Source organism: Odocoileus virginianus, chromosome 1 (genome assembly GCF_023699985.2).
Source record: "Odocoileus virginianus isolate 20LAN1187 ecotype Illinois chromosome 1, Ovbor_1.2, whole genome shotgun sequence".
NCBI lineage: Eukaryota > Metazoa > Chordata > Mammalia > Artiodactyla > Cervidae > Odocoileus > Odocoileus virginianus.
In genome coordinates this window covers 86402060-86424953 of record NC_069674.1, presented here as the reverse complement: position 1 = coordinate 86424953, position 22894 = coordinate 86402060, and the positions used below count along the sequence as shown (strand labels likewise).

General features: G+C 33.2%; 1 protein-coding gene across 4 annotated transcripts in view; it reads right to left on the bottom strand.

The window, feature by feature from the left end:
• The window catches only part of SNX13 (sorting nexin 13), a 139765-nt gene that overhangs the window by 6577 nt on the left and 110294 nt on the right, over nucleotides 1-22894 (bottom strand). For 3 of the 4 annotated variants that reach the window (XM_020901465.2, XM_070470537.1, XM_020901464.2), the window contains exons 17-25: nucleotides 21445-21514; nucleotides 17688-17860; nucleotides 12985-13092; nucleotides 11318-11428; nucleotides 6473-6634; nucleotides 4948-5019; nucleotides 2262-2407; nucleotides 1929-1997; nucleotides 229-341 (exon numbers count right to left, since the gene is read on the bottom strand). In XM_020901465.2, the coding sequence (XP_020757124.1) occupies nucleotides 229-341; nucleotides 1929-1997; nucleotides 2262-2407; nucleotides 4948-5019; nucleotides 6473-6634; nucleotides 11318-11428; nucleotides 12985-13092; nucleotides 17688-17860; nucleotides 21445-21514 (1024 nt within the window). The remainder of the gene's footprint in view (nucleotides 1-228; nucleotides 342-1928; nucleotides 1998-2261; nucleotides 2408-4947; nucleotides 5020-6472; nucleotides 6635-11317; nucleotides 11429-12984; nucleotides 13093-17687; nucleotides 17861-21444; nucleotides 21515-22894) is intronic. The other variant, XM_020901466.2, reaches the window with a different exon arrangement.

Here is a 22894-nt window from a genome sequence, read left to right as displayed (position 1 = left end):
TGGAATTTTCCAGGCAAGACTACTGGAGTGGGTTGCCATTTTCTTCTCCAATATTGTTATTAGGATTAGTTAAACATATATGAGAAATGACTAGCACAATGCCTCCTAGTATATAAGCCATCAAATGGTAAATTATTACAGTCAAAAGGCAGCTAAATTTGGCATGCTCAATGCATGACATAAATTCGGAAGTACAAATTGAGATTTATGCTAAAAATGTTCACTTACCTGGCATAATTGAAAGTAATTTAGTTTTTCCTGCAACTCTTGTTCTCATTCGAATACCTTTATCTCTGCACGGGATAGTCTCGGCTAAAATGCCATTTGGCCAAAAGGCATCTCTATTTAAGAAGATTAAATAAATTTTGTAAACATTTTCATTTTCTAATGATATAAGCTGGTAAAATTATTCCAATTTTCTACAGAAAACACAAATGCAAACAGAAAAAGGAAACATTTCTGAAATCCTATATAGCTGTGATATTCAACAGATAGTAACTAAGTGCAGGGTATAATTTTATGTGTAAAAGGATATACACAAGAAAAAAATAACAAAAGTATGCCCTGGAGTAACTGCACCCACATCTTATAGCTGTGTTGATTACAACAACACATCTATATAATCTATTAATCCATATAACTCACCTATATAATCCATTCTTTTTTACTTTACAGTGTGCTGATTACTGTTCCCCAGTTCTTCAAGCCAAAGAGAGGAATTAAAGCACAATAACTAAGCTTCTACCTGGGGATCTGGTCTCAGAGAGTCTGTGCAGAACAGTTCTTAACTGACTGCACATGAGGAACACCTGGGAGCTTTAAACAACTCAATGTCCAGGCCTTCCACCAGATGCGTTAAGTCAGACTCTTTGCAAATAGGACCTAAGGATCAGGGCTTTTTAAAGCTGTTCAAGTGATTCCAAAGTGCAAGGCAAGGTTGAGAATCAGTGCTCCAGAGGAACAACATTTACCCACCCTGAAACAGAAAGAACATGCCTGGGAAGGCAGTCCAGCTTTTAGAAACAATATGGTACAGTGATGAGAAACTCAGCTTCAGATTAGAGAAATTTGTTTCCCCAACTTTCTAGCACGTGAGCCTTTGGGCAAGCTGCTGAACTTCTCAAATTCTCAGTTTCCTTTTAACAAAATGGAAACCAAAATCCCTATCTTGTAAAGGAGGATAAAATCAGAAAGTGGCCATAGTAAAGTAGTTGGACAGTGCCAAATAAATATTGTACAATATCAATAGTTGCCTTCTTGTTTCTGTTACTTCAAAGGACATGATGCCAGGTATATTTGTGTTCTGCTTATCTCTCACTGTTAGAAAAGATGTATATTTCTCTGCGGTGCCATGAATTCCTTGAAGGGATTGAATATTACCTCTCAGTCCCCAGTTAAGAGGGCTAGACACAGAGAAGGGGCTGAGAATATTCTTGGAGAATCGACATATGAACTGGAGTATCACTGCTCTTAATTTGAACCTTTTCAGAGGTTCTAAATAAAAATAAAATAAATAAAAATTTAGACCATGGTCAGAGACAAATTTCTAAAATATCTCACTTAAAATCAAAGTTAGCAAATACAACTGAGAAAAATTAATCTCCAAAACTAGGTAATCTGATTATATGACCATGCCATGTCTATACTAATATTTCAATTATTTTAAAGCCACATTACTGTGATAAAATGTAGCCTAAGATCTAAAAGCTTTTTCATTTACAATTTTTTTCTATTCTGGTTCTAAAGAAAACAAAGATTAATAGGTCCAAGGGATAAGTGTTTATTATAATTTTTACAAGTCTTTTTGCTCATCAGTGATGACTAAAACCATTATTATGGCCAGAAAGAAAAGGAACGTGATAAAAGTTAGTGATAACAATGCTCAACTCTGTGCTACCTGCAGGAAGTGACTGTGTCTTAAGCTATACCTGAAACGTTTCACTAAGTCGGCTACTTGCTCCGGTGAGGTCATCCAATCAACATGGTCAACTATTTTTCTGAAAGTAAAGAAATTCAAATGAGTAAGGTCAAGATTTTAGAAGGTGAATCAAATAAAGAAACATTACTTCTTTCATGGAGTAAGCAACTTAATTTGTGTGTAGATTATCTCTGAGAGCAATAGAATGCTTCAATAACCTTTTTCAAAGGCCCACAGAAAGAAATTCTGCTACAAAAGTTTGGGTAATCTACTTCTGAAAGTAAAACTTTAAAAACTAAGTAAGATCAGCTCTAAGTAGTTTTTTGTTTTTTAAAAGTGGTACCTATTAATAGTATCACCATATGTAGCTCTTATAAGTTGTTGAAGTAGGTTTTTGATATTCCTTCGCAACCACTGATTTCTCTCTTTTAAGTCGAACACTTCATCCATGAGAAGCAGCATTACCCTAAGAGGAATATTATCATCCACCTGAGAAAATAATGGGAAAAAATAAGATACATTTATTTGAGTTATCTATCTCTTGTGAATGGCTAATTTTGTTGCTTTTACCAAATGATTACTACTATTTACAGGTTGGAGAACAAGTTATACTATAGCCTTTATAACTGACTTTTTTTCTAATTTAGCAAAAAAATACTTTAAACATCTGTTTTGACAGAAAACAGAATTCGACAAATCTACAATGATGAGTAAACTCCAAAGCTGCACTGAAAAAAACTTCTCAAAGTGGACTCATGATGACCTTAGGATTTGGGATCTTTTAGTAGACTCTCTGTTAGTTTACAATATATGCTAGCTAGTCCCTCTGCCCATTCTCTGGAGCAGCTTTTTCAAAAGGACAAGATATTCTCAACATTTCTTTTTATTCAATGGAACAAAATAAAATCTATACAGCACATTTTGCTTTGCTTGGTTAGTGAGTTGTACATATTAGGTATTCTCACAATAAAGAACCTGAAATAAAATCCAGTACACAGCTAACATTACAAAAGGCGGCTAAATTACTAGAATTTTCTTTTAATTTTTAACAAGTAAAAATTTGTACACTTTCATCATTGGCATATTCAATTAAAGATATAAAAAGTAAAGAAAGACAATGAGAATGCTTTGATGTGGAAATATATAGATAAAACAAGAAAGATGCAGATCTAGAACTGTAACAAAACTGCATAATTGCTAGTAATTGTATAATTCTTTGATCACTAAGCTACTCTTTTCTATTTCCTCATCAATGTTGTAATTTGAATACTGAGAAAACAGCATGAGTCATTTATTTTTCACTGTGTTGTAAACATTTTCTTTTTTTTTTTTTTTTCATTTATTTTTATTAGTCGGAGGCTAGTTACTCTACAATATTGTAGTGGTTTTGCCATACACTGACATGAATCAGCCATGGATTTACATGTGTTCCCCATCCCGATCCCCCTCCCCCCTCCCTCCCCATCCCATCCCTCTGGGTCTCGCCAGTGCACCAGCCCTGATCACTTGTCTCATGCATCAAGTGTGCCTTCTCTTTACATATCAAAAGTTCATGGTTTATCTACTCTCAATACTGCTTTATTCTCTGATCAAGTATATTCATGAGTTTAGTGCCACATAACAATTCTAATAAATTATAAACACTTAATAAAAGGTATAATGTTATGATATTGTAACAGTACAACACATAATAAACATTCTAAAATATTCTTGAAAAAAACAAAAATATTATCTTTGTTTAAGATAGTTTACTGTAAAGAAATCCAATGAGAAACTGAAGGGGGATAATTATTAACTTTAAAATAAATCTGCATAATAGGACAGAATATAAAGCATAGACTCAAATACATAAAATAATCTAACTTGTAACAAGGGAGAAACACACACTGGGAAAGCAGGCCTTCTCAGTGAATAGTGCTTAGGTTAGCTGGACTCCTACATCATTCTACACACAACAACCAATTCTAGATGAATGGCAAACCTAAATTTTGGCATGGTAAAGAAAAATGATGCTTGAAGAAAAGCACAGGAGAACATCTATGTGACCGTGCAGTAGACACAGATTATACACAGAGAATAAAAGCACACAAAGTGGAAGATATTTACAATATACAAACACTTGTATCTGACAAATAACCGATACTCAGATTATACAACATACTCTTACTAATCAAAGACAAAGACAGACAGCCAAGCCAACAGAAAAATGGGGAAAGGATTAGACATATAAGACAGGACACTCAAGTGGACAACAGACTTATGAAAAGAGGTTCACAATCTTAACAGTCATCAGAGAAACGTAAATCCATATGAGATATGACAACCAGAATGGCTAAAATTCAAAAGGCGTAACATAAACATATTGAATTTTGGCAGGCTGTGAACCACTGAAATTCTCATGCATTGCTGACGGTAATGTAAGTGGTAAAACAGTGTGGAAAACTACTTGAGAGTATCTATTAAAACTGAATATATTCATAACCTCTGACCAAGCAATTCCATTTCTGAGTACAGAGAGAAATGTGTACATATTTATTTAATCAAAAGATATGTACCCAAATGTTTATAGGAGTACTGTTCATAACATAGCAAATAAATTGTATTATATTTACAAAATGTGGTACTGTAAGGCCACAAGAATCAAGAAACCACAATCACACAGAACAAAATGGAAGACTACCACAATGTTGAACAAAAAGCCAACTGAAAGGAGTACGCACCTTACAGTTCCATCTACGGAAAGTATAAAAGCAGGGCAGAAGTCAGGATAGTGGCTACCCTTGGCAGGGGAGAGGACAGTGACAGGAGGAGAGCATCAGGGGCTCTCTGGGGTACTGGCAACCTTCTGCTTCTTGTTTATAGTGCTGGTTACTGGGTATGTTCAGTTGGTAAGAATTAATCAAACTTAATGTTTAAAATATGAGTACATTAATGACATATACATATTATACTTCATTAGAAAGTTAAAAAGATCTGCAGAGTATGATTGGAATTCCAATTGACTGCTACCAAAACAAAAATTAACTCACAGTATCATCAAGTTGAGCTGAAACTCGACAATGTTCAGGATCTGAATCAGTCTTCGGAATTAAAGGAGGAACCTAGTATTAAAAAAAAAAAAAGAACAAAGTAAACACACTAACACAGAAAATAAAAGAACACAAGATAATAAAGTGAAATGAGTGTCAAATATAATAAAGAGCACTAGATTTGATTCTGGGGACAATATATAAACAAAATTTATAGAGCATTAACAAGGTATTAACAATCCAAAATTAAAGACCAAATATAAAAGAGTAATTATTTCATCATCAACAGATTTTTTTTCCTTAAAAAAAAAAAAGGATTCATTGTGAGTTGGAAGGAGATAACTCATTCAAACCTCCATACTTTTTAGAATTTAAAGCTAAGAAACATTAAATGATTTCAAGACAAAAGTGAATAGCACAGTCAGAGAACAGAACTACAATCTTTTTTCTTCTATCATAAAGAGCCTTGCAGTATGTTAACAGGATGAAAGAAACTAATTAAGTAATTGTCACATAATGTAAGTTACTGAGAAAAGGGACAGAAAGACCAGTGCCAGCTGGTAATCATTTCTCAGTATAGGAAGGACCACCAAGATCACCTGTTATAACCCCTGCACATTACTGGTCAGGAAAAAGAAGTCTGCAACAGTTTAGTGACTTCTGTACGAAGTCATATGGGTAGTTACCGGCAGAAGCGGCACCAGACAACCCTCACTTCAGTGTTGGGGCACTGCCCCACGATTAGAAATTCAGATGGAGCATCAGAGAAGACATGAGAGTTGATGGCAGAGTATGATTTACACATACTATATTTTAGGAATTGTCTCTTACAATAAATAAATTCTATCTGTGTTTGTATATATTTCCTCTTCATTGAAACACGATCTAACAAATAGAAAGTTCTAATACATGATTTCTTTCACAGTCTTGATTACAACTTTAAACAACTAGGTTGAAATTATTTTTAAAAATGTACATTAGGAAGCAAAAAACTACTTGATTCACCAGTATCTACTACTAGCGTAATGAAAATGCTTCCAAGCAAACTCCTCTGTTCCTCTCACAGGTATCTACATACTAAGGACTAATGATGTTGAAAGACTCTTCATCCCTTTCATCTCATGAATCTTAATCGTGTGACTCAGGAGAAATTTTATGTTTGCTGATGAATACTAGTATGATTTACACAATAGCACGTACCTGTTTTGCTATAAATTTTAACATTATAGAATGAATATGGTATAACGGAATAAGACAGTACAAAGAATGTTAATTTCACTAACTTTAAATGTGCTTTAAATGAATTTTTAAATTGTATTGAAGTAGAGACTGAGAAGTGAGCGTATTTTACAGTATCCACTTCTGATAATTAATTCTCTTTAGCTTTTTAATTCTTTATGAGACTATGTGTCTAGAGAGCTTTGGACTTACAAAGAGAAATAAGGTAAACCTAAGCAGGAGCTCAGTAAATCTTAGTTGACCTAAAAATCATTTCTTTCAGACATTACAGAAAACATCTTCTTACCTTGAAAAATGATTGCCTTATATCTTGACCTAATCTTTCTGACATTTTGCCCATGTTGTCTGACATTTTAGTCATTCCCTCCGCCAAGCTATCAGGAAGGGATTTGACTGCATTTGAAACATTCCTCATAGAATTTCGAAGTGGATTTACAAATGTGTCCATCTAAAGGGAAAAAGATATTATATCATGACTTCACTGTATCAGGTTTATTATTCAACTCAGAAGCCTCAGAAAACCAAGTGCAACACACGAAAGGTGTAATAACTTTCCAGTCTATAATAACTCTTTGCCTTTTAAAAGTACCGCACTGTTGTCTTCAGTGTCTTTAAAATGTATTTTCAGACACAAATATACAAGTGATATATTTACTGGAAGAAAATGAATATAAACCTTGGGTTGCCTTCTTACTAAGAAAAGCCTTGAAAAAATGAAGAGTTTTCCCAAACAAAAACTTAACCAAGTATAAACAGCCACAACATACTTCTGCCATGATTCAAGGCAACAATCACATAGATATTCTGAGCAATACTGAAAAGTAAATGAGCAGATACAATAAACAGAAAGCTCAAATAACTAAGATTTATTTAACAAAGTAATTTTTAGGATAGGTTTCACGCTCAATTAGAATCTATGGAAGGAATCTGGAATCTATTAGGAAAAAGAGAAGCTGCAAATCAGACATGCAAGCCATATTTTACTAAGGAAGAATAGAAAAACCATAAAGAAAATATGCTAAGAGATATATAAAGAAATAATCTCAGAGGGATAGGAAGCTTTAAAATTGACATTCTGACTGTAATAGATGCTAGATAGTTTCAATTAAGAAAGGGAGAGCCATCTAATAAAGAACCCAAAGTAGATGCATATGGATCTTGATTTTTAACAGATAAAAACAAACAAAACAAATGAAAGAAATAGAGAAGGCGGGAGGGAGAGGAGGAGGAAAGGAAGGAAAAGAGAAAATAAAAACCAGACACAAAACCAAAGTCAAACAATACTAAGAATATTTTCCATAAAGTGTTGAATCTTATAAAAACTACCACAGAAACAAATTATGTTCCATGCAAGAAGAAAAAAACACAATAGCAATCATAGCAAAAAACACTGAACCCCACTGTTTAAGAAACATGTTAATAGATATTAATAAAATTATTTAATATGCTTTCATGATTTCGAACAAGAAAACCAGAAAAGGTGAAATAGGTACTGGAATAAACAATAACAACAAAAAGTGAATTTCAAGGTAACTGTAAAAGTTTTAATAATTCCTTGGCTTAAGCAGGGACAACAGTCTTACAGATATGCTTGCTGGAAAATACAACCTTTAGGAGGGACACTGTCACAGTACCACAAATTCACAGTAGAACCAAAGGTGAGAAATGAGGAAGAAAGGCTTGAAAACTGCTACCACTGATGAAGAGATACAGAGATTAAAAAGGATAAAAAGAAGAAGTTAACCATTGTGTGTAAAATTATATATACATATACATATTTGGGTGTAAAACTATAATATATGTGTGTAATTCTAATTCTATAAACAATAGTAATTTTCAGTTAACCAGAATACTGTGTTCAAATTAGTCAGGACATTACTTCTATACTGACACTTACTGCCACATGTTTTAGAACACAAGAATTCTTAAGAGAGATAAACATGAGAATACCACACTTAAAATGTACAACTTTAGGAAAAATGGCCACCATTCTACTAAGTTTTAATGTTCACAGATAAGATAGAATTTCAGAAGCATAAAAGGCATGAATTTCACTTGAATCTATAACTTACATTAAAAATTGTTTGAACACCATCAAAAGTGTTTTAGAATTTTATATATCTTACACTTCACAGTGGAAACATGGGTTCAGCTAATACAATCTTAAGTTGGTTAAATGAATACAACCTCAATTGCTATCCAGGCATGAGGCTATGTTATGCTAATTCGCTTCAGTCATGTCCGACTCTTTGTGACCCCATGGACAGTAGCCCACTAGGCTTCCCATCCATGGAATTCTCCAGGCAAGAATACTGGAGTGGGTTGCCATGCTCTCCTTCAGGGGATCTTCCCCCACCGGGGATCGAATCCACATTTCTTATGCCTGGTACATTGACAGGCAGGTTCTTTACCACTAGCGCCTCCTGGGAAGCCCAGGCATGAGACTAACTACCACTAATACTCTTTCAAAATAAGAGAACTTAAATCTATACCATGAGTTACATAATAATTAAAAATAGTTGTCTGAACACCAATCCTAGACCTTCAGAATCCATTTCCCTTTTCGTTCCTGTTTTTTCACCCTCCAATTTCTGAGGGTAAAGCTTAAACATCTGTATTGGTGATGGAGAGTGGAGGGAGCAAAGGAGCATGGAAAAACCTCTACACATGATTATGTCTCTCAACCCTGAAGAAAGTAGAATTTTAGAAGCATAAAATCAGTCTATCACAAGATAACATTTCCAGAAGCAAGATTTGTCTAAAAACAGATGTTTAAAGCAAAAAAAAAAAGACAATTGCAAATTACCAAGCAGACGAGTAAATTATTGACTGCCTGCAAAAGTGTACACTTAGCCAGACTTAAATAGATGTTAGCTATTCATTCAATTGTCACCTCAGTTATTTGTATCAGTTAAAAACGCAAACAAGGGAATTTTAATTTAAATTTTGGTCCTTACTTACAGCTTAAAAATGCCATCACACTATGATTAAAAAAAAAAAACTGGAAAGATACTGTGTGCATAGAGGAAGACTACTTGTCTATGACTCCTAGGAACTAGGCCCATAAATTTTGCCAAGCTAGGCAAATTGTGTGACCAAGATAATGTGTTATAAAGTATTATTTCTCAAGCTCTGATTAGCCACTGATAAAATGTTTGTAGATTATTTTCTCCAATAGCGATTTAATTTCCAGTGAAATATAATTAAGGAAAATATTAAACTATAATTTATCCAAAAAGGAAATGTAGCTGAAAACTCTTCTTGATATTCATGAAAATTATCCCGATAATCTGAAAGAGGTCAAGATGAACTTAGTAATTATTAATATGATTACTGATCATATTATGAACATGTATGTTACTTTGGATTCCCAGAAGTGACTCAAAAGGATTTTTAGGCTCTAGTAGTAATTTTTTTAAAAGAGTGACATGTAACTATTTGGAGATAAACACATACATACAAACACATACACACGCTACTGTAGGGTGGTAAAAAAGAAATTGCCTACGTGTAATATAATGCTCACACCAGTCAATCCTGGAGGAAATCAACCCTGAATATCACTGGAAGGACCGATGCTGAAGCCAAAGCTCCAATACTTTGGCCACCTGATAGGAAGAACTGACTGACTGGAAAAGACCCTGATGCTGGGGAACGTTGAGGGCAGGAGGAAAAAAAGGGCTAGAGAGAATGAAATGGTTGAATGGTATCACTGACTCAATGGACATGAGTTTGAGCAAATTCCGGGAGATAGTGAGAGACAGGGAAGCTTGGCATGCTGCAGTCCATGGAGCCACAGGGTTGGACAAAACTTAGTAACTAAACAATATAATGCTTCTTTTATCTCAAAAGGCTATTATTAATTTATAATTTATCTCAAATAGATGCAATCTTAAGAGATAAACTAAGGCAAACATAAAAAAGATGGAATATTGACATGCATCTCTATTGACAATAAAGCCATTTTAGAGCTGGAATTAAAACTCCATCACTTCAATCATGAAATACAAAGATAAGGTCACCATATTTTCCCCCCACATTATAAAATACATAACCTAGAATTTCTTACTAAAATAAAACATTCCATTTAGAAATGTTAACATTCACTTGGATATTAAACCATGGTATCCTTGAGAGATCATCTGAAGTTCTTACAGTTGTTAATTCTTACTTAGTTGTACCAATTCCTTAATCTTTTTTAAACAAGTTAGTCTTTTTATAGGGGATGAGAGGTGGGGAAGTCTTTTAATTTTCATTTTGAAAAAACTTCAGACTTTTAAAAAGTTGCAAAAATAATAAACAGAAATCCTAATTACAGTTTCCCCAACTAATGCTGCAGCTCCTGTTACTACTTCTAAGAGCCAACACTGATTCAGACAGGCACTGTCATATACAGATTATTTAATTTGATTCACACGTGCTCTAAATTGAGGATTAACACCTTCAATCTTGAGGAAACTAAAGGCCCAGAGGCCAAGTAACATTTTTCAGGCCACAACTAATAAATGGCAGAATAGGAATTTGAACCAGAGGCTGCCTGATTCCACTGTTTGCCTTCTCACCCAGTGAGCTTTCTCACCCAACTTGACCAATTTATTACTCAACCCAATTTACTATCTTAACCTAGCATATAATTTCCAGAATATGCCTGTGTCCTTATAAATTTAAATAATAACTATTTCACTCAAAAGGCATAAATACTTTCAAGGACAGAGTCTACTTAACGTTTTTACTATCTTTACTCCAATTAAAAGACATTTCCTCCCAATAAGAAGTATTAACAGCTCCTTCTTAAACTAATGAAAGCCTGTGGCTTGTCTTAGGCCAACTTTCCTTAAAGCATCATTTCAGAAACAAAGCTTCTCCCCCCCACCCTTTCCAGCTACTGCTGGATTTTAGCCTACATGTAAATACAGGAGTTTATTAGATATGCCTAGATATAGTAGGTGTGATAAAGCATCAGCTCAGTCACTCAGACGTGTCTGATTCTTTGATAAAGCAAAGATGCCAAAGAACAGTTAATAAAATTTCTACTTTTAAAACATACACATAAGTATATATCATCTTCTTTTACTGAGAACAAAGGAAGAAACCAGACCCATGAGGAAAGCCAGCGCGATGGTCTGCTCACCTTGCGAGCGAAGTCCCCCTTCCCTTTACTGTAGGCTTTGTTCTCAAGGAAATCACACACACAGTGAGCCAGGGCTGGGGACGCCTTCATCATTTCAGGAGTCAGCAGTAACTAACAGGAAAAATAAGAGGCAGCTTATACTGATAGGGTACTGGAAATACCTACTGCTTACAATGTCATATGCTAGAAAGGTAAGAATCTATAGTAAAAAATGTTGCTATTTTTTAAAATATTAACACATTTATCTATTATCTATCTATTTACTTTAGCCTCTCCACGTAGCATGTGGGCTCTCAGTTCCCCCTGCAGTGGAAGTGTGAAGTTCTAACCACTGGATTACCAGGGAATTTCCCAAAATGTTATTTACTATTCCATTTTCAGGTTTTATAGCTTACAACTAATAAGATCCAGAGTAGTAAACTGCTATGTTATTCACATTCTAATTTTAAAGTTACCATTAATGGAAAGTACATGAAACAATTAAAGTTAAAACTTTTAAGTATTATAAAGAGGGCCCAAAACAAAATGTTGCCTTTACAACATGATATAGTCTAATATTCTAGTTAAATTCCTTCAATGAAACATGTTTTGACATATTGAGATCATTAGCTAAGACACAGACAGTACAGCCACAACTAAAACATACATTTATGGCACCAGATTTCGAAAAAGGTGCTTATTTTCTAAATTTTATAAATAGCTGATACAGATTTTAATGCAACTAAAGTAAATACATTCTAAAAAATCAAAATGTTTGACAAGTCATATAAATAATATCATTTAGCCTTAAGCCAGAAGACAAAGGTGAATAATAGCAGATTTATATGTTTTTCCTATCCTTTCAGTAAACTGTAGTGCTATGGAATAGTTATAAGCAAACTCAATTAAACTTATAAATGTTTAAGAGAGAGAAAACTTCCCCCAAAATGTCAAGCATACTATTGGCTAAGTTTCACTAAATACTAGGACATGGTCAGCAAATTTTTTATGTACAGTTCATATAATAATTATTTTACGTTCTGTGATCCATAGTCTGCTGCAACTATTCAACTCCAATGTAGTAGAAATGGGTGGCTGTGTTCTAATAATATAATAAACTCTAATAAAACAGGTGGCAGGCTGGATATGGTCTACAGGCTGGAATTTGCTGACTCCTAAAGAGTGAAGTGGGGAGCTAATATTAACAGATGAGACATCTTTATAAATCATTTATTAGTATAAAAAGCCATAAAGTGATATTATTAAAATCTGGTATTTGGGTACTACTTTCTAAAACAAAGTTATTTCTGACAGTCCTTATGCAGGAAATAACTTAAGAGACATTTTATTATTGCAGAAGAGAAATCTGCCGGGTGTGTGTGTGTATCTGTGTGTGTGTGTAGGTGTGGGTGTGGGTGTGGTATACACTCATCCAAACCTGACTGCTATGTATGCAGTCAAACCTGAAGGTAAAATTTCTAGCACTGAGTGTCCAGAAAACTTCTAAATTAATAAACAGAAAAATAATATTTATAAATTACTGATCAGATTGCAAGTCACATCTCAGCACCTCGAAAGTGGCTGCTATCTCACTATTACAGTAAAAACATTCTCTACCAAAGAAATCAGCTGTATTTCTGTGCTCTATTAAAATGAAAACCTACGAGTAATAATAAACTTGAACTTACCTGCAAATATGCATTTAGATCTTTTTTTCTCTTTTCTAAAAAATCTCTATCCATATTATTAAAAGTCTTCTTACCAGGAAGCTTTAATATGCTTGACAGATTTTCAAACTACAAAACAAAATACATTCAATAATCTTAGTTTTTTTTTACAAAAAGAGAAAATTATTTTCTAACTGACAATTTCTCTGTGTATCAGAAGTATCTTAAACAGATTTTGCAATATATTTTATCTTATTAAGCCAAAATCAGAAAATATAAAGTACTGTGCAAATATATTCAAACCACAGTTCTAATGTTATTACAAAGAAGTTATTTTCTAAGAATGACAAACATGGATAACTGATGAACCACATGGTTTTTCATTTTAATAATCTCCCTGATTTTAAGATCATTCAAAATTTTCATAACAAAAGGTTTTAAAAAACATTTTGTTTAAAAACCTTTTGACAAGAATAAAGTATTAGCAAATAAACTATTAATAATCAAAGTTATGAGTTTCTGGTTTCTTGAAAAAAACTCAAAGAAATACTTTTATATTGACAACTTCAAATGAGTTAATCACTGTAATAGCTAACTATTAAAAGTAGAAGAGGCAAACTTCAAAATGTAGATTACAGCTATAACTCTTTCTGCATAATGACATATAGTATAACACTGATACTTTTCCCCTGCATGAAACTACATGAAAAATAAATTCATAATAACTAAGAAAATAAAAGAGCTATATAGCATATATCTTATATTTGTAAAGCCACTAACAAAAACAAGTGTACATATCTGAAGTTTAGCATCTATAGACTTCACTTTCAAAAGTCCAGATAGGTAGCAATCCACCATGCCTTGTTAAAGCACAGATTTTAACCATACTAGCTGCTAACAAAGTGGAAGAACAACGTCATTTAGCAAGTTATTGTGCTTGGCCAACAATATCTGGTATTTAAAACTTCAATGAGGAGCTTCATTGCTTTTCCTGTGCGATACATATCCAGGATGCAACAAGCTTTCTAAAACCATTCTTGGTTTAAATAACAACAGACAACAATGAGTCTGTAAAGAAAACTCATTCCTGGTGCAGAGATTAAAGAAAAGAGGAAACGAAAAGGTGTAGGATAATTTTCATCCCGAAACTGGAAGATTCTGATAAATTATTAAATGGAATGGCAAATCAGATGGTTGCTTGGACCTATAATGTGACAAGTTCATCACATGCTATGCATGAAAGTTAAAAGTAGTTCTTTTGCCCTAGCCAAGGAAAAAAAAGTGGGGGCAGTAATTTTCAGGGAAAATGTTATGCTGTAGTCACAAAACTGGTGGTTCACAAAAGTGTAAGAATGGATCATTATTGAATATGAATGTATAATATCCTGGTTTTAATTTTTTTAACCACATTTTATAGAAGTAAATTTACATTTTTCAAGGTGTCCTAAAAGATATTTAGTTTCCTGGAATATGACTTGTCAACGGTACCTTAAACTATTGACTGAATTTTACAGAAGGCATAGTTTATTTAGGCATTACCAATATATTTTATTCTCTCATAATTCACATGTTGAAACCTTAACCTCCAGTACTTCAGAAGTGGCTGTATTTGGAGACAAGGCCTTCAGAGAGGGAATAAAATAAAAACAAAGCCCTTATAAGAGGGATACAAAGAGCCATCAGGAATGGGAGCATACAATGAAAAAGTCATGTGAGGCCATATTCAACACCATCTGAAAGCCAAGGAGAGCTGACTCAAGAGAAATCAAACTTGCCAACACCTTGATCTTGGACTTCCAGCTTCCAGAACTATGAGAAAATGGATTTCTGTTGTTTAAGCTGGGTATTTTGTTATGGCAGTTCTAATAAACCAAGGGAATATAACAGTACTCCTCAAAACAACAATTTCCAAAATTTTGAAACATTAAACCTTATTAATAAAAAAATTAAATGTAACAGTTATTTTCTTAAAGTCTAAATTATCAAGCTGATTTTAAAATTATCTGTCTGTACCAGAAGCACTATGACTAACAGTTTTTCTCAAATACTGTTATTTTTAAAGGGAGAAAAATGGAAAAATTTAATACACTATATTAATTCATAATTAGTTTGATATTTAAGAGATTATTTACAAGTACAAAGTAGTCCATTCCCTGCAAAGTAATAGAATTTCCTCTGCCAAAAAGTCACAAAAATATTTTTAAATGAATGCAAAAAAAAAAAAAAAAAAGAAACCTATTTAAAGAACTAACATAAATTAAAATGTATTTCAGTATTCACAAAGAACTCAAATACTATACATAAATCACAGACATTCCAAACCCAAAGATTTTATCTTTCCACACTGAATATGTCAGGTCTAGAAAATTTGAAAAACATTTAGAATTTTTTATTAGAAAGATTCAAAGTTCATTTATGTCCAAACACATAAATACATTTTACCCAGTGATCTTAATGCATACTTAATATTTTTAAATCATTGGTATTTTATTTATAAATATAAGCTGCATATTTAGGAATAATTCATCCAATAAAACTGAAAGGCACACAGTTATCCACTGGAATGCAAGCTCCTAGAGGCAAGGACTTGGTCTGTCTTGTTCATGGTCATACGTTGAATAATGAATTGATAGAGTTGGGATCATTTCTAAAATAACTTGACATTTAACATTTTAATTATTTTTTTTTAAATTTAAAAAAGAAAAAATCTTTTCATCCTGGACCCCCCTCCTACTTCCCTCTCCATCCCATCCCTCAATTATTTTCTTTTAATCCTATAAATCTTTATCCATAAAGTATCAAATTAAGACTATAAAAATTATAAAAAATTAAAGAAAACAAATAATAGTTCATATGTTTAGAATGGGAAAAAATTTATGTCACAAAATTAAAGAAACAAAATGAAATCTGTTCTAAAATAATTTTAACACTTAAAGAGCTCTATTGAGTTAAAACTTATTTACGTCCACTGGTTGTACTGTTGCCACCAGTGAACTAAAAGCTCACTACATTTTCTTATAGGATTTCTTTTAAAAATATAAATATAAAATAAAACTAAAAATATAAATAAGGCAAAGCTAAAAGGTAAACAGTATGAGTCTTATTTACAAGTGCTTAGTACTTTCCTTAAACCTAAATTTTCACTTAACAAGCTTAGGTTTTAATTTCTTAAGCTTCAAATCAATCCAGATGCTTTAGTAAACACATACTACTGTTAACTTTAACACATCCACTTCATCTGTCTGCACTGAGCACTTTCAAAACTGAATTGTCCTTTATCAGTTAGTTGCATTTAATTTTGTTGCTGTCCTGAAAAGTAAATTTTCTACATGAATTGTTCTATTAATAGAGTTTTTTAAAAGTATGTTCTTTATCTATATTTGTCAATCTGTAAACAGTATTTACAGTCCTATCCTAGAATCTTTAAGCAATGATTATTCCTCTGAACAGTATGAAAAAATTATAACTATTCATACAAAGAAAATTTCATATTATACCAAATTCCCATAAATTTGCAAGTAACTAAAACTACTCTCAGTAATTCACATTACTTGTCATAAAATTTGTCATGTTAGGTCAAAGTGTGGGGATGAAAAGGAAGAGAGATATGAACTATGTGATTTAAAAAAAATATCAAACAGGAATTTTGGGGGGCAGAAAATTCTTTCACCTCTGCAAACAAATCAAGCTAAACATGGAGATCTATTTAAAAGAACAATAGAAGAGATATGCCAAGAGTTATTAATTTCCTTATGAATATAATTAAAAACAATCCTTTTAATATGGGCTTGTGGAGTCAACAATAACCTGGTTTCTAAACACTTTTAAGCTTTATTACTAGGTTATCTCACTCTATTTACAAAATATTTTAATGAGATAATTATGGTGCCAACCATACATTTCCTACATCCTAAGTGAAAGATATTTTTTCTGATTATTTATGTAGTAAAATGTCACTTCAAAGCTTTAGTTCACCCAATCAAATGCCACCATTATTATTATTTTATTGGCTTAATAATAATTGTATATTTTAAAACACTGCATGAAAGATTATCATGACTTAAAATTTCATAGATTACCTATTCCAATTTATCCACTGGTAATTTATTTTGTTCTAAGCAAAAAGAAGAAAAAATATTTAATAAAAGAACTGAGGAAAGTAAAAACCTGTTTACATTTGTTACATTTAAGAGTCCTCATACTTCTATGAAACAAGAGCTATATTTGCTAAGAATTAAAAACATTATGTGGTTAATTTTAAATATAATTTAGGTTTTGATTCTTCATACAACTTAGTGGATCAAGGATTTACCTGTTAGTAGTTGGGAAAGGATGCCATTTAAAACAGCCACAGCTTTAAATTATATTACCAAACACATAACCACAAAATGTCTTACAATGATCTCTATTTATATGTTAAATAAACCCAAATACCTCTGCAAAGGACAACACATATATACACTCTCTTAAATTCAGCCATACACATTTATTCTAATTTTCCAAGGTATATCACTGGTATTTTGTCACCAGTCCACAGTGACTAGGACTGTTTAAAATTTATTAGTTAAATGGACAAAATCATTCTAACATTCATTGTTGATTATAAAAAACTGTTACCTTATTTTCTTAGCTTTGGTCAGTACCTTAGCGCCACTCACAGCCATGTAGAATCAAACATGGAATCACGAAACAGCATCAAGCACAAACTTTAAAAAGCTCACTACCTGTTCGGTGATCCTCATGTGGAAGTCATGGAAGTCACTGTAACGGCGGTAGGTTTTCCACATCTCCTCGGTGTTCACACTGCGCCGGTGCACGGTGATGGCATACAACGCGTATGTCTTTCCATGGTCATTACAAACGCCTGCCACAGCATATGGGTCATAGTGAGCATATACTAGTCATTTAAGACAAAATGAAGAGGAACAAAAGACACAAAAAGGAGGAAGATGAAGAACGAAAACAAAAAGAACAACATGAAATGGAGAATTTGAAATGACAGACTAAGACAAAAGGATATCACCAGGATAAAACAGATTCCTATCATCTGTACTCAGATCCATAAGGTGTTATATGTGTTGGTTACATTACAAAATGACCTACAAGGCTATCATGATACTACCGACTACACAGTGATGTCCACTTTGTATTCTCTTTCCAAAGAGCTTTTAACAGAAACAAAATAATACCTTTTGTATTAGCCTTCACAGTCCAGCTGTAACTCAATATTGATAGCTCTGAAACTAACCTGCAAGCAAAAGCTACAGGCTAAGATCTATCTGGACTTCCCAGTTGGCTCTGTGGTAAAGAATCTGCCTGCCAATGAAGGAGATGCAGGTTTGATCTCTGGGTTGGGAAGATCCCCTACAGGAGGAAATGGCAACCCATTCCAGTATTCTTTCCTGGAGAATCCCATGGACAGATGAGCCTGGTGGGCTACAGCCAATGACAAGACTGAGCGACTAAAACAAACGAGATCTATTATCTTTTGGCAAATCTTTCTCATTCAAAATATACAGCAATTTACAAATGTAATTTATTCTGAAGACTTCTCTAAGAAGTCATTTTTTTCTATTGAATTGACACAAACCATCCAAGTCAGGCAGTCTTGAAAATCAAAACCTATTCCTATTTTGTACAGATCTTAAGTGAAGAGATGTACATTGAATAATTCTTTTTCATTTTCCATCTTCCCACTCTGAAGCCATGTTGTATTCTACTCAAGATCACCTTTCCAGGTCTCCAACAGTTTATTAAGTCTCCACTCATCTGTACCTGGTCTGCTTTTTAATTCATTCACTTACCTTAATTTCAGTAACTACTTTTTGATTTCTATAACCAGATGTGGTTCTCTTTTAGAATGTGGTATTCTTGCCTTGTTTTATCTCTACGATTATTTTTATCATACTCCCTGTGGTACACAACCACTTGAGGATGGCTGAATCTTGTATCAGCCACATGTGATATAAGACAGCCTTTCATTCATATGAGTGATGCCATTCCCAACCATGACCTTGACATTCTTTGTGCTTTCCTCTGACAGTAGGCTAAGTTCTTCTAGTTCCTCTTTCATATCAAGTCACCCTCTGTGAAGCTGGGCTTTATGCAAAGGCCTGTGGTTCCAGGCTTTCCTCTGCCTTAGCCCATTTGTGCCTCTTTTAAATCTGAGGGCATGAAAATGCTATCAAAATCAAAAGAGCAGTCTTTGCACTCCTATAAGCTCTTTGGCTTCAACTCTTGTTCATTTCCCTATATTTGCTTTTCCTTATAGTCTATTCCACCTGTAGATTTCCCCTTTTAGGTCTTTTTATTCTACTGTTTTCAGTTTTTCTATGTGTAGGAAGCAAATATTGCATAGCAGTTTAGACTATCATGTTGACCAGAAGTATAAATTGCTCTTCTAATAGTAGATGATATTGATCCATGATTGCAAAAAAAAGTGGCCAAGCTTTGGAGTTGACTAACTATTTTGTATTTTGTATATACTTAGGCAAAGAAAGGTCTGAGCAGCTTCTTAGTAAATTATTTTAATCACAAAAACAGCTACAAATCTATACTGGCAAAAGCAGTTTGACAGAAATCTTTCCCAGGTTTTCATGAAAGTTTTTCTAAGATTTTCACTTTGTATTCAGAATTGTCCTTCATTCCCTTTCCATTCCTGATTTGACAAAATATAAGACTGGGGATAGACCTGGTCATCTTGCTGTCAGAGATTTTATTATTCACTGTTCACCTCTTTCAATTATCCTTTACTCAGAGACCTATGCAGAACAAACTATACAACACTTTCATCACATTAAAAAACTACCATCACTCAACAGTGTCAGCATGCCAACAAGGGAATGGCTTTACATGTTGTGTTCAAGAAAGGTTTGGGAAAGGATAACAGAAATCAGGGGCCACTTAGGCAGCAAACCATAACCAATTAGGAGCTAATAAGAACAAGGAAACTAGCAAGAAATAGAAAAGGAAAGAAGAAAGGATGTCAGAAAGCATTTTAAAAAATAACAGTCAGAAAAAAAAAAATAGTTAGATTTCTTACAAATTTGATAGGCAGGGAGACCAGACTAGGATGGGTGCACAAAAGGAAGAATATGGGGCTACTCTATAAAACAAGCCTTAAGATAGAAAGGTAATTTGATTTTAAAAGATAATGAGGCTACATACATTTTAAGATGATGGTGAGATATTACAGTGTAAATAATAGGTTGTGTTTTCATTAGGACAATGTTACTACTCAGCAGGTGCTATGCAACCTCTTTGTTACTAATCTATAACCAGATAAGGAACCAGGATCAGAATATAAATAAATCTAATCACTAAGCATATTGTCTAACCTAGCCACTTATTTTTTAAAACAAGATTCTTCAATGAAGGGCCAGTCCATTAGTCCAAGAATCATTCCATAAGTGCACTGCACTAGTTCTACTTCCTGTCATTAAGGTTAAGGACATGGGATCCAGACTCAAAGAGACTCTGGAGCCCAACTAGTAAAGTAAATATTTATCGAACAGACACTAATATATAATGCCCACCATGTAACTACTAATACAATTAGTTTATTCGTTCTATGAGGCAAGTATTACTATTATCCCATTACACAGATGAGGAAATTAAGATACAGAGAAGTTAAGAATCATCCAAGTTCACCCAACTATTAAGTGGCAAAGCTGGGGTTTAAACCCAAGCAATTTGGATAAAAAGTTGTGCTCTTAACCACTCTAGTATACTGCCTCTTTAGTGTTTATACATAATTTTGTCTGACAGAAATAATAACTTATTAAAAACGCTTAGCATTATCCTTCCATATCCTTTAAGAAGCTGATAAATACTTCTTGAATGAATGGACAAAACAGCTAGAAAATCAGAATCCTCAAAAGAGAGATCCACACAAGAATCACGAGAAGCCAGATAAGAAAACCATCACTGACATTATCTAATAACTCAATACCAATGATAAAATTATTTTTTTCCTCAGTTCACTAGCCATTTTGCACACATGCTGATTCAGTCATGAATCTCACCTCATCCAAGCATTTCTTTTTTTTTTTTCATCCAAGCATTTCTTGTTTTCATAAACTCCTTTACAAAAGCTTCATTTATCCAGAAATCTACTGACTTCTGCATGTATGAAAACAAATACTAAACTAAAATCTGCCCCAAAACAATTTAATTACAATTATGCAGACAATTATCAGCTGGACTCAAAGAAAAGATTGGTTTCAAAGTTTATCAGCAATGACAAAATGCTCAGAATTTACCCTTTTTCAAATGATAACAGTAACAACACTAAAGAAAGGAAATACACATATAATAATAAACATTGTAGAATTTAATGAAGAATATACTACAGAAAAAATGCAACATGAAAATATGACTAAAGAATAGAAAAATGATTTGTAAAAATAAATGTGGAAGATAAGGTAGGGGTAATGATACTCAACAGTTTTTAAGTAATAATTAAACCACAAAGTCTCTTACCAGTGTCTGAAATGTAAGCGTGAAGTTGTACTGAGTCATCAGAAGATACATTTGAAAGGTCATCTAAAGACTGGTGAGGGAAAAAAATCGGAAACAGAAATTTTAAATTCTGTAGGAAAGAAAATGTTAAAGATTTCCATATCATATATATTACTCATTTTTGCTCTATGTCCTTATCTGTACCTCCCTCTCACAAACAATGATTCTCTTTATTTATACTAATAGGAGAAAGAGAAGATAAGATGAAGAAACTGTAAAACAAAGCAATTTAATAATCAACTTAATAAATACATCAGATTATTTCTTCCTTCATTACCTGTCCACATACTATAATTTGCTTCTCCCCAATTATATTCAACATATGGCAAGAAAAAATGTGGATAAAAATAAGTAGACATATTCTTAAATCAACATTTCACTTTTTTAATGTTGAAATATATTACAGCCAACTTTGTATTAACTTAACATTTTTGTTAACTTAGAAATAATTTTAGTTAGACTCCTTATCTACAAAGTGAGAATAATCATACCTACATCAAAGGGTATGTCAGGACTAAATGAAGACATGTAAAACATTTAGAAGACTGCCTAACACAAAAAATGTTAGCTAATATTGTGATTATTTACTAAATGAAGTGAATCTACACTTCATTTAGTTATTTAGTTATTTTAGTTATTTTTTTAAAATAATTCCATAAACAAAAATTATTACTAATTGATTCAGAATAAATTTTATAACTATAAACTTTGGCTCAAAACTTTTTTGCTCCATATCCACACACCCACATGTATACAGAAGGGAACATAAGTATATAATGAAGGCGAGACTGTATGGAAAAGAGTTAACACAATAGACCTTAAGTTGCTCTCCTTAGAAAGGACACTCTGAGACAATATCTGGGAAGTTAGATTTAGAAAAAGTTCCCATCATTCCTAACTGCTAAAGTGGTTTACTCTACCTAAACTATCTGTACAGACAATGTGGTTTACACCAAACACTGGCTTTCTTTCTGGGAGTCAGTTTAATATATGCCTTGTGTGATCTACCTCCAATAAAAACCCTGGGCATTTAAGTCTCAGATGAGCTTTCCTGGTAGCAGCATTTCACACATGTTGCCATATTCACGGCCAGCGCAATTAGGTCTGTGCTATGTGACTTCCATGGGAGAAGATTTGAGGAAACTTGGGCCTGGTATTATATAGACTTTGCCCCATCCACCTTTGCCCTTTGCTGATTCTGCTTTATATCCTTCCACTATAATAAATTTTAGCTGTAGGTATGACTATGCTGGGGCCCGTGAGTCCTCTTAGTAAATCAGTGAACACAGAAGTGGTCTTAGAGACCTATAACACACAGACAGTATATGATTCAGACATATTTTACACTTGAAAAACCATGGGATCTGAATGAACTTTGGATTCCTAATGTGGTATTACCAGTTATTAATGA